This window comes from Necator americanus, chromosome V (genome assembly GCF_031761385.1).
Source record: "Necator americanus strain Aroian chromosome V, whole genome shotgun sequence".
NCBI classification, from domain to species: domain Eukaryota; kingdom Metazoa; phylum Nematoda; class Chromadorea; order Rhabditida; family Ancylostomatidae; genus Necator; species Necator americanus.
Genome location: NC_087375.1, coordinates 8,237,218 through 8,250,650, shown reverse-complemented (window position 1 = coordinate 8,250,650; position 13,433 = coordinate 8,237,218). Strand labels below are relative to the sequence as shown.

Sequence of the window (13,433 nt, the reverse complement as noted above, 5' to 3'; positions counted from 1 at the left end):
AATTAAATTGTGAATGTGGCTTCTATTGTGTTTTGAAGCCCATTTGAGCTGCTATAGATGCACACAGGTAATTAATTCATTACAATAGAATTTTTTAAAAATAAAATCGCTTGGGACTATTATATATATGTTTTATAAAAAAAATTTAAAATCTAATAAATATCCATAAACAACAATTTTCGTTCATTTCTTTACAGAATAAGATCGTTGCAATACTGACTGTTGAATTAGAAAAAAGAAAACCCGTTGATATAATTCGAATTGAGCTGCTAGCACCGGAAAGGAAGTGTACTGTTCGATTGGTAGGTGATCGGATGATGTGCAAGAATTATTGCCGTCGGACGTATGCATTTCTGGATATATTTGGACGTTCCGCTCCGAATTTGCATTTCAGTATTCGACGATACGTGTGCCGAAACCTGAAAATAAGGGGGAATCGAAGAAATATCCAAGAAAGAAGAAAAATCTAAGACAGTTTTTTCAAAGACATCTAAGAAAATCTAAGACTGGGGAGTTTTTTTGGGGTTTATTTCAAATGTGATTTATGTTACTTCTCCACTAATAGCGCAACTATATTTATTTCAATTATTTATATTTTATTTTAAAGATAAAATTGATCTGCTTAGCTATTTATGGTCCTAGAGACGTTAAATGTATTCGTAATTGAGAACTCGACAACGATTCAGGTGAAAAATCCTTCTCGATTCTTCTTTGAAGAATAGAGCATAAAATTTTTTTCGAACATCCAGATAGAAAAAAAGCAGAAATATGAAATATTATGAAGCTGTGGAGAAAGAAAGGGAGAGCTGTGGAGATGACCGCAACAAAGCATAAGAAAAAATGAACGAAGAGTAAAAATCATCTTTGTGGGAGGTGATTGATGATATGTAGGTGATATTCTAGAGGAAAACTACATGGACGAATAGTTTCACGGCCAAGAATTATGCAGATTCTGTCCCAAACACAATTTCCTTTTGATTTTCGGATATTATCAGGGAATGAGAATGTGCAGCAGCCAGAGCGCATGTATAACAAAAAAAAAACGAACTTCCAGACTTCCGGGCACTTTCTCAATGTATCTCGAAATCCCTACCCCACAAATCTTTCTTTTTCCAACCTTACTTTCCAAGAAGTTCTTTTCGAAACTTATGAACTTAAATTCCTATTCTTTATACAGTACTTCTTGATAAAATTGGAAACTGGCGATGCCATAGTCTTTTTAGGACTCATTTTCAGTCACAATCAAACTAAATACCATCATAAATTAAAGGATAAAAGATAAATTTTCTCACACATCAATCCAAATGGGATGAGCCAACGCGTTTTTACTGTAATTCGTGATCGTTAAGGCTTTGGAATGCGTGTTGGCCTATGCAATGACTTGCGGAGGTAGTTGGGGGGGGGGGGGCAGCCCATTCATAAAGTAAGTGTTTTTGTTGTAGTATTGTTTTCAAACCATCATAAATATGATCTCAAATTTCCGATGAAAACTAAATTCTTATCTACCGCTTAGCGCCGCCATTGTGAGATTTTGGATTTGCTACAGTATTTTTTTAAAATGAGTTAGAGCCTGAGCAACAAGCGACAAGAAAAGCAACAGAGTTAGGATCAAGGAGAATTGCAAATACGACGTTCCTATCAGAGAAATTTCACTGTTCACCGAGAATAAGTGGCAAACCATGATGAATGGTGAATAATCGTATTAAATGGGCTTAAAAAACAGAGGAAAGGAGTAAAGGATATTATAAAAGAGGAATCCGTCAAACTGCCAGCAACATAACAACAACAATACCGCAGTAAAAAGGAACTAGTAATGAAATGAGAAACAAACGCTCCTTCTAGTCTCATATGAACGCACTTTTTTCCAGTAGATTCCCAAAAAAGCAATTCTATCTACAAATACAAAACTTATAAAATATAGAAGAAAAAAAAGAATCTTGTTGATACGAAAACTTAGAGGAATATGAGTGGAGAAGACTACGGTAAGAGCAAAGAGTCGACTTATTTTTACACTTGCTTATTTCTGAAACGGCGAGAATTTTTTCGCTATAGAAAAGAATCGCATGTATTTCCCGGTGCGTATGCATATATGTATAGAAAATCTTTGGATTTATTCTGGATAGGCCAGATAAGGCTTGGCTTACCACTCTCTGTAATATCAATCATCAATCAGTACTACTATAGGTGAACCCAGTGATGAATACGGGTTCCGGAGATTTTGGAAAGCATATTTCTGTCCATTGAAGCGACAAATTAATAAAAAAAAACAAATCCCCCTTTAGATCCTTTTCCGGAAAAGATAATGATGTAGGTTATATTAATCGTTTAGTATGTGCACTAAACTAATTGGAGACTCAGAAAATGGAAGCATTAACGCGTTTCTTCGATTTTTTAAGTGGTACGTGGGAAGAAAAAAACGATTCTAAAAAAAAGCCAGTCACTTCAAGAAGAAGAACTCCCACCGTCGCTCAATATCACTACATATCTTGCAGGACTTCACATTCATAAACTTCTACAATTTTTTTGTTACCAAAATTATCCAAAGAAATCGAATATATTGCTTATTTTGCTAGCAACCGTCCAAATATTCCAGAATAAAATTGAAACCATCATTCTAGGTGCCCTTCTTTCCAGATTGAAGGCCTCACCTCACGAATCTGATGTGGTATGGATTTCCGAGTGCCAAAGACTATACGGGGGAGTAGATTGCAAAAACGGGTGGGATCTCGCTCATCACTGCTTGCATCACTGTAAACAGACGGCTTCGGAATGCGGTTCCTTGCGACATCCTCTATTACAAAGTGCCACCTTTGTGCCCCGCCCCCGCCTGCGATTCGTCGAATGGAATGAATTGCCCATCGGGGCATCCGAATGGATTTTTGACGAATCGAAGGAGGGGGTGGGGCGGGAGGGCAGCGCATTGCAATAGGGGACGAAGTAGAGAACTCCATTCCGAAATCGTCTATTCACAGTGATGCAGGGGGGAATGGGAGAGATCCCACCCGTTTTTGCAATCAACGCCTCCGTATAGTTTTTGGCCATCGGAAACCCATACCACGTCAGATTCGTGGGGTCCTCTAAAAATGATTGACGCCTTTAAAAAGTCTAGCATCATGCGATCTTATTTGGAAGCATTGTCCACTCCTATTCTTAAAATATACATGTACACCACTTGGGAAAAATCCTAGGAAAATATCGGAGAAAAAAAAAACAAACCTCGCGTTACATAGAGCATAACAGAGCGGATTAATGGTGGAATTAATGTAGCATAGAAAGTAGCTGGCTGTGAATAGATAATCCGGCACACTATGTGGAAAAAATGCTTCGTAACAGACAATAACTGAAAAGAAATGTAAATTAATTACTTCCAGAACAGTTTTAGGCCATTCAAAGTCTAAACGTACCATTGTACGGAGTCCAAGTGACTATAAACGCGGCAAGAATAGCCGATAAAGTTTTCGCCGCCTTACTCTCCTGTTTCCTCTCATTTTTCTTTCGTTCTTTCTCACTTTTCCTATCGTTCATGCTACTAAATGTGCCAATTTTTGAAAAACGACCGTTTTTCACTGGAGATGCTGTCTCTGAAAATAAAAATTACTGTATTATAAAGGATTTTGATTGTGTGTTTCCAGACTTTGCACAACCTCTTAGACTCGTTTGGCGATTCACTTCATCGGATTGGTCAACGTTACAGTCGCTGCGAGACCTACAACGAGATTCACGTCGAGGAATAGTGTCCCTGTAATATTAGTGAGAAAAAGCATGTGTTAGGATAGGAAAATTTGACCGATAACTTGTCGAAGGTTTAGTAGTTTGTACTATAAATTAAAAATTGTAAATTGTTTAAATTGCAATTTAATTTAAATTGTAAAATAAGTGAATAAGTGAATCGATGGCTTAAGGGCCTGTGGAATGACATCAAATCATTTGATTACTCACTGTTTGTTGGCAACTGTCAGTCAAAATATCAATATATCTTCAAGAACCGAGAAAATGTGCTCTACTGCTAATGGCCATATAATAAAGGATAAAGGATAAAGTGTCTGGCGTTAATCAAATCCGCTTGGGACCCGCCCCACGTTCACTTGAACTCAGAATCGTTTGATGTTTACGAACGTGTAACTCGCTTATACAATGACTTGTGGGGGCAGGCCGATGTGTCAAATCAGTATTTTTATCCTCCCAGAGAAGTGTGGTACCAATTTATCGACCCCGGAGGGATGAAAGACTTGGTGAGCACTAGGGCGGTTTTGAACCTCCGATCGGGCCGTGCAGGAAGCGGAACATCTAACCGACTGCGCTACACCTACCCTTACCCACGTACTAAAACAAACTATAGGGGGATTTTTTTGAAGAATTCTATTTTTTTTCTGAACTTGAAGGTTACAAAGGGGTTAATTTTATTCTGTTTTGTTAGAAACGGGGGGGGTGGGGAGGTAAAAAACTTGTAACCACAAACTCCAGGGGGGAAAAAAAAACACAAAAAAAAAAAAAAAAAAACTAAAAAAAAAAAAAAAAAAAATTTAAAAAAAAAAAAAAAAAAAAAAAAAAAAAAAAAAAAAAAAAAAAAAAAAAAAAAAAAAAAAAAAAAAAAAAAAAAAAAAAAAAAAAAAAAAAAAGACTTTAATTTTTTGTTAGAAGCAAGAATATTCTTGCTCCTGGATGCAAACTTCATTTTTGAGAGGATACGAACTATTTGGAAATCCTGATCCTAGTGAATTTTCGATGGGTTACGGTCCTGCTATATATTGAAAGGTTACGGTAAGACATACATGTCACAGTTGCTGAGACGAACACTCGGACGCGCACCTTCATCCTTCAATTCGATCAATACCTGGAGATTATTGTTATACATAAATGCATAAATGTAGTGTACATAAATGTTGTGGACCAATGATGACAAGATATTTACCGTATACGTGTCGTACGGCGGTCGATCCGTCGGTCGTGCACGAACTCGCATTGAACCACTTCGAGGGCTATTTTCCGTTTGCGTCTCACCAGAAACTGTTTCCTGGAAAAGATCGAGGGCGCTCGAATTCTTGTGCCTCTACAATCCTTATAAAATGATTCTAGGACGATTACTGTAGCACTTACATCATTTGCCGGTATAGGACTGAGAGGTGGACTGACGTTTTTTCGTTTGCCAGCAGTGTATAGCGAGGAGGAGAGTGAGGTATCGTCGATGTTGGCCACTTGAGCCTACAACTATGGGGATGACGAGAAATTGCAGACAATCACAAAATTTTCGCCTTACCTCAGAGCTGTCCTCGGAAGAGGAATGCGATCTTGCATTGCATATTTTCAACCACGATAATCGGCTTCTTGATCGTGTACTAGAAAAGGAGAAGGAAAAATAAAAGAAGTAAATAAATAGTAAATAATAAATGAAAAAAATAAATATGGAAAAATGACTAATTCGAATCAATTTATTTTCCCGGAATATCTCCAATCTCATTACTAGACCCCAGCTCAGAATTGCTTCTAACGCCAGCTGCCCGTTTATGACGGAAAAATGCACAAAAACTTCAAACTCTACATGAATTCCATCCATACCACAGAATTACATGCCATACCATGTCTTCTTTTTTAGCACTCTTTGGGGAATTTCAAAGATTAATCAAGAAGTGCAGACTTCACGCGGAAATGCAGAAAAATTTCTTCAAAAATAAAAAAGACGGAGAAATCATATATCTCAGTTTAGCTCTTACAACTAGACTTTTCGCAACATGTCACTAAATGCAGGGAAAAAAATTGCACATCACCATGAGCACAAGAAACTTCTCACGGCAATCGATATCTATGATTACGATTGAGTTTACCAATCTGTTTATGTGAAGTACATACATAGTCTGAATGTACACAAATGTACGTATATATAAATCCAAGAAACTTCCTAAATATCTGAAGAAATCTATGAAAGTAGTTTTAATAGTAATAATAATAATATTAATAATTAAAAAAAACAGGTTTATTAGAAATTATTATTAGAGAGGTTTATTAGAAATACGTATAAATATAAATCTATTTAACTTCTTAAATATCTGAAAAAAAATCCACGAAAAGTTATTCATGCCGGTTATTATCTGAAAAGTTCAGAATTAATAGAAGTTCTCGAATGTTAGTATTGGAGGGGCGGAAAAGTTAAAAGTCGTAAAAAGTACCACAAAAAAGAAGAAAAATCCAAGGCAGATGGCAACTAGAAGGATAGGAGTAGCTTACATTTCATGTTTTTTTCTGCAGATTTTCTGAAGACAGCCACAAAGGTCTACCTTATTAGATTTGGAAAGTTTTTGTAAAAATTATTGAAAAAAAGAGATCTGTCAAAGCAAAGAAATCAATTAATAATTCAATTGAAAACAAAAATCGCATCACTACATTGTTCGTTGCTCTAAAATTATCTGTACTTATCTTTGTAACTATAGCAAAAATATTATTAGTGAATGAATTCACTTAAAGCTTTATTGTAAATAGCTAAAAGTATTATACCTTGTGGATCGGCCTGTTCTGACGTGCTCGCTATTAGCGCAGCATTAACCTTGACGACGCTTACCTTTTGGTATCGTTGGCGCCAGGACCCCATGCGCTTTTCTTCAGCACAGAACTTCTCTCGCTAGACTTCACAAACGAATTTGTTGATGTGTCACGTCGAATGGAACGTCGCGGAAACTGTAAACATAGGGAAAAATTTTTTTTCGATAGAAAAATAAATCACATACGTGGAGGTGGGGAGGAAGAAAATTGTTGAGGGTTTGGAAACATGACAGCAGAAACATCGAACGTGCACCCTACGTGGTGAGTTTACCTTTCTTCTTGATTTTTCTGAGCTTTGTGATTTACGTGTACGAACAGAACTGTCGTTCGAAAAATTTGAATACTGAACGAACGAACGAAGAAATAAAGGCGCGAAAAAAGAAGAGATTCAAACTCAAATTTTTCGAACCTGTGATGCTTGTAATTTTCCGAAATCTCGACGTCGTTTCCGTGTTTCCCAGTACACACGTGAATATAATACGATCATAATTGTTACAGGGAGGTAGAATGCAGCAACCGCTGTACCGACTGTCACATACGGATTCGTTTCCAGAAATTGAACCACACATGCGTCCGGTTTAACGGTGAATTTTCCTGAAAATTCAAAAATCCTTGAAAATTTAAAAGAAAAACATCTGTTTCCAGTAGTGCCGAAACGCGGTCTGTATTTTTGCTTCAAGACTGCTGAACTATGTATAGTTACAGTCATCGGGTAAGATATTTCTCGAAATCCAGAAAGATATGCTTAGAAAAAAAGGAGCGATAGTGGTAATAAGCGGAAAAAACCACTGCTAGAACGTTTTGGACATAATTTTTAGCGAAAATTTCCTTTCACCGAAATGGGAGTCGACGTGGAACAACTTTAATTTTAAAAAATTTTGTGTTCTACAATTTTTTTTTCTCTGCAGAATTGTCGGAAAAACATTACATTTTTATATTTGCAGCATGTGCTGCTTTCTTGCTGCTCTTTCGGCGGTTCCTCTAGCTAGTGCCAGCAACAATTTCTATTAATCTGGGGTGAAAGAACGATTTGTGTATAAATATGACAAGTATAGGATGGAATAGAATCTAAAATAAATAAAAATAAATAAATATATGTAACAAATAGAAATATGATACAAGTATGTGAAAATAATAATAAAATATATAAAATAAACAAATATAATAAGTATATGGCAATATAATTGTATATATTTATTATATTTGTTTGAAAAAACGCGTATAAAAATGACAGGAGTAGGATAGAATTGAATCTGAAATAGATAAAAATAAATATATATGTATAATAAATAGAAATGTAAGTATGTGAAAATAATAACACAATATATAAAATAAATAAATAAAATAAATGTATGACAATATAAATATATAATATAAATAATATAAATATAGAATCAACGTGGTCTAATTTTAATGTTCGCACAATCGCAGAACACAGCGTACTTTTGTAGTTGTGCTGACGTTTTGCTGCTTTTTCAGCGATGGCTCCATGTTGTACAGGATTTTCTATTGATTCTAGGTGAAGGAGCGATCTTTCGAGGAGGAACTACTAGGGAGGGACATATTTATATTATTATTTATTATTTATATCATTGTAAACTTACTAAATTAAATTATTATTTATATTATTTTAAACTACACTTTTATATATGCTAATAATAATAATATGCCAATTTATATAGTACCTAATATTACTTCATATTTATATTTATATACAGTTTATTTATTTACATCTACACATATAGTTCATTTATTTTCTTTCTTTCTTATTTATATTCTTTGTATTAATATTTATTTTCTTTTTTTCTTATATTTATATTCGCAAAGTTTTTCTACTAAGTTTTTGGTGGGGTACTAGCCATTCGAAAAAAAATCCAAATCCGAAAAAAGCCATCCCCATTCTCGTACGAAACCTTACCCTCAATATACGGCCAGCTAATAATCCACGGTGGCCACAAAATCACTGAGATAATATACGTGCAAGCGATCATTATCAACGCTTTCCTCGTTGTTCTCCTGAGAAGAAAAAAAAAGATGAAAAAGAACGATGATATCCGTCTCAAATCCGTCTCATTACAGTACTTATCAGCCTCAATGACGTAAACCGGCCACGAACCTTGGTCGATACGATAACGGACGAGTTACGGAGAAATATCGATCGAACGAGATCAACAACAAATTGAGCACGGACGCGTTACTCATGAGGTAGTCGACACACAACCAAAATTGGCACATCGTATAACCGATGCCCCACGATCGCATTGCAGTATAGTAGGTCCATAGAGGTATTGAAATCATACCTGGAACGAAGACGGGAATTCTAGGATTATTCCCGCGGGAAAAAAGCCTAATGTTACCCGGGGAACTCACCTATAGCAATATCAGCCACAGCAAGGCTGAATAGGAAATAATTGCTGATTGTTTGCAGTTGTTTATCTATCTTGAAGCTGACCATCACCTAAAATGTTTACACTTGTGTCCAATTTATTTACTTTTTATTTATTAATTACGCGCAAAGGCGTGCGCAGAGTAAGAGGCAAGGAATGAATAAAAATAAACAATCTAAAATCCAGCGACGAGAAAAAGAGTAGAGTGAGAATAAGCACTGGCAGCGAAAGAATGAGCGAAAGAATTTTCTCCAATGAGGAAGTGTCTGAATACTTCCGTCAGTTCTGTTCATATGTCTAGGATACTAACATCCCACCATCCACTATTATACTACTAATTTGGAAAAATTACTATTATTTGGTTAGAATTATTTATTTACTAGAGATAATAATAATAATTTTTTCTCATATTATTTCCCTTTCCATTTCGGCTTCATTCAAAATTCCACTCCTCTACTTCTCAAATAATTCATAATTTTATTGATTGCCGAATCTATTATGTATTATGTCACGACTATATTTTATTTCACTTTTCTTACTTGTTATATATTTCATATTATTCTATATTTTATAGTATTTTCTATTTCTATTACTTTTCATTTATTCTTTGAGGCTTGGACTTCTGATCTTTGAATGGAAAACCCTTCACGAGGGAAAAAATTTCGTCGATAGAAATTATGGACCACAAAAACAAAATTCCCAGGAATTTCCCTTTGTGGTAACAGTAATCTTGAAGATATCTGAAGCTAGGCTTATCGCCTGTTCATGCCACTGAAACAAATGATATTAAAACACAGACACTACTGAAAAAAACATTAAAATGTTTGCTTACTTTTATTTGAGGTTTGTAACGTTATTGCAATAAAAAACATCGACAAACAATCTCATGAGATACGAGATGCGCAAAGTTTTTTTTTTCTTACAGCGATCGGAATCTTGTGATTTCTGCTCGGGACGCTAACTGTCATTATTCATCGCATGTTTATATATAAAATAAACAAATACATCCGATAGAGTGTATTTTATCGACAAAACTTTAAAAAAGCTCTTATAATTGTGATATCAATTAATTGATCTACATGAATTGTTTTACTGCTAGATTTTGAAGTTACTGAGCCATTAAAAAAACTTTCTTCAATTTTTTTTCCAATAATTTCAAAATGCTGTAGGGCCCAGAGTTGACTTCCAAAATTCCTTACAAGTTTCTAATTTCATTAATAGAAATTAAAAAGTTGTTGTTAGAAATTGGTGCTGATCAATAAATGAGCAATAAACAACATTGTTTTTGTTAAAAATTGTACTAGAGAGAAAAAGAAGACGCCTGTTTGTTCTGGTTATTATATCCAGAATAATAATGTTTTTTTAGGCTCTTTTTTGTAAATTACTGCAAAGATTTAAAACGAGATAATCTCGAAGAGAAAAGAATGAAGATGACAAAAATGTTTGTTTTCTTAAATTTCTGCGAATGCGGACAAACTAAGATCAAATAAAGTACCGTAATGGAATTAATTTTGTTGATTATGATGTAAAAGTGTGGACTTCAGATAAAATCAGATAATAAGAACGGTATATTTCAAGAATACTTGCAATCCCCTATATTTCTCACGCATATTTTTCCCGGAAAATAAATTCTTCCTCAGCATTTTCCTCAGAATTCCAGATCTTCAAAAAAATTTCCATGAAATTCCCAGCCGTTATCCACCTTTTCATCGGATGAGTTGCTCATAAATAATCCAATAACAGCAATGTTTGCTACGTAAGCGTCCAGATGTTTTTGGGAAAAATTTGATTTGGCGGAGCATGAGGAAACACTAGATGTTAAGGAAAAAAAGAAAGCTGGAAAAAAATTCAAAAGCGTACCATCAAATTCCCAGTGAATGTCACAATAGCGAATACCGTACCAACGGTAATAATCGCCACCATACGTGATTCATTTCCATATGGGAATTCGGAGCCGTTCCCGGACGCAAACGCTTCTGAGGCGCTCTCATTCTCAGCCGGTGGCGATAATACCTGGAATAGAATGTGCGCGGATTTTTTTTTGGTTTTTTCACAGTAAAATATGCACTAAATGAGTTTTTTTCCAGAATTTTCTCTGTTTCTCTTCGCGTCCACCATCACCCAATACTGCTTTCCATTTATTGGATATAAATCAAAGCTGGGTAAGCGGGCAGCGATAAAAAAGACCGATCCCTGGGGAGATGCGAAGCACGGAATGGTGGCTATTGTTGATAAAGAAATCTCAGTGGATTTTTGATGGTTAGTGCGATAGATGGGCGTTTAGTTGCAGTTATTCATGAAAATGCTTCGCCCCCTGATTCAGGGATGTAATCAATTTCATGGATATAGCCTATATTTTAGCCTTGAAAAGCATAATGAGCAGTTCTGAAGGTGATGGAGGATTTTCGTGACGGTAGCTTTGAAAAAATGTCGCGTTCGGCGAATAAGACGGAATCTTCTTTGGTATTAAGGATTCAGAGATCTTAAGAGCAAAAAACAAAGGAAAAATTTCTTCTGCACATCACGAAACTACTGTAATTAATATATAAAAGAAAAATCAATAACTAGAGTATAAATAATTATATATTGAATCGAAATCTGCAGGCAATTGAAAAAAAATCTCTTCGCCGCTGCTGGGGCAACATACGGATAACGTCTTTTTAGCGTAGTCCGCAATTGCAGAATAAGGCAATCCTTTCAAAACTAGCTGTCGAACACAACGATAAAAACTTATAACTGTAATTTTGCAGATTCAGCAGAATTTCACAACTTTACGGGTTCAGACGTTTAATTCGTAGCAAAGTTCGAATTAAATGATTATTCGATCAATCGAACAAATTGATCGGTTGCGAATCACTCGTAAATCTTATAATCGAGAATTTGTCTGAAAATTCCTACCATAGCAGATGTGTTTCTGTTGCTGTGATTCATTTTGCAGATGGATGTAATTTTTCTCACTAAAATCAATGTTTCAGGAAGAGATCCGCGATATTTTTTTGTTATTAAGGGTTTGACAAACACCTTCTTTCTGAAAGTTCGATAAGTGTTTCTTATTTAGCCGCACTATACACATCAGATCAGGAAATAAAATAGATGGGATACATAGGTGATAAAAGAGCGAAAACAAAGAAAAGAGCTCTTCCTGATGGTAAAAGAAAATTAACAGCAGCAGTGGGAAGATTTCATGTCAAAATTATATACGTACTTACTCAAAAATTGTAAAAATCAAAGAACAAAGTATTCCGCAAGCCAAAAGAAGCACAGTCTTAAATTTGCTGCATTTTTAATGTAGTAAAATCCTAGTAAACCTATTTATAGAGAAAAAACGAAGAAAAGTGAGAGATGTTCGGAAATTCCAGGAAGTTTCAAGTAAAATGACTTAAGGTTGCTTTTCTAAAAAAATCTTTTTCATAGAAAAAACAATCCATGAGCTAAAATTTACCAATTTTTTATATCAGTCGAGTATAAAAGTAAAAAATTAGTTTTGAACTAAATATACGTAAGAAAGCATAACAAAGAAAAATGTTCTTTTTTGTGCAAAAGCTAAGAATGTGGAAGTTTTTGCAAAGGATGTGGATTATAAACGTTATTTCTGGCGACCACTGATGGTAAGATTCAGATTGATTGAATGATCGAGTTGATCGAACGAACAAGTTGAATTCTGATCCAGGTGATCTTCCAAAGACCAGGAAACGAGAGAAAAAAATGAAATGACATCGGATTACATACACATATATGCGTAAGTATATATGTTCAGCAATTCTACGTAAAAAATAAATGAATAAAAGGACTGTTATCGATCGATGTTATGGCGCATCGTTAGCGAAATATGATGGCATTTAAGGAAATATCATCTCGAAATTTCTCGTTATGACATTGCTGCACTTTGAAATTCAAGGAAATGATGGTTTATTACTTGCGAAAGATACCTTTTTCGCTACCGTAATCTGCAGAATTGGACAAACTTTGTTCTCATCTACATCTACGTACATAAATAACTAAATAATCCTAGAAAAATATCCACTGAAAAGAAAAAAATGTACCTGCATGACCAGATGAAATAGCTGAGTGTTACGAAACGGTAAAGTCACTGGCGGTGACCCCGGCTCAGACAGTGCAGCGAGGCCTATGGGCCTCGCCATACTCGTGCGCCTGAAGAAAAACGGAGAATGGTTCCTTTAAACGTTAACAATGTGGAAACAGCAGAAGAACGAAAAACACGTCCATGAAGCGCTATTTCTAGAGATTTTTAGGATTGCAACGCTTGATTTCGTCGAAGAAATTCCCTTGAATGGCTTTCCTTTTTTCAGATGGTTCCTAAAAGGTTACAGTAATCCCCATTCAGCGTGGGAGTATAGAATTTACACTTCCTTTCTCCATTTCTTTCTTCTTACTCTCTTTATAATTCTTTGTAAGATTCTATCTATGCATGAAGTGGATCTTCCTACTCCATGAAGCTGACGTAAAACATTTTTTTGTATACTTTCTAAAAATCGTATTATCTCTACATGT

At 35.2% G+C, this 13,433-nt stretch overlaps 1 protein-coding gene across 2 annotated transcripts; it reads right to left on the bottom strand.

Moving 5' to 3' along the window:
• Nucleotides 1-328: 328 nt before the first annotated feature.
• RB195_013281 (uncharacterized protein) lies at nt 329-13,063 on the bottom strand (the record flags this gene model as incomplete). 2 transcript variants are annotated; one of them, XM_064203020.1, is made up of 16 exons in its annotated part: nt 329-419; nt 3,217-3,340; nt 3,405-3,581; nt 3,645-3,739; nt 4,773-4,834; nt 4,913-5,014; nt 5,098-5,202; nt 5,258-5,336; nt 6,554-6,669; nt 6,944-7,128; nt 8,453-8,550; nt 8,651-8,834; nt 8,905-8,992; nt 10,782-10,934; nt 12,851-12,919; nt 12,965-13,063. In XM_064203020.1, the coding sequence occupies 16 exons, from the start codon at nt 13,061-13,063 to the stop codon at nt 329-331; spliced, it is 1,827 nt and encodes a 608-aa protein (XP_064058901.1). The 2 variants fall into 2 exon arrangements, with proteins under 2 accessions (XP_064058901.1, XP_064058902.1); XM_064203021.1 differs by lacking the exon at nt 12,851-12,919.
• Nucleotides 13,064-13,433: the final 370 nt, after the last annotated feature.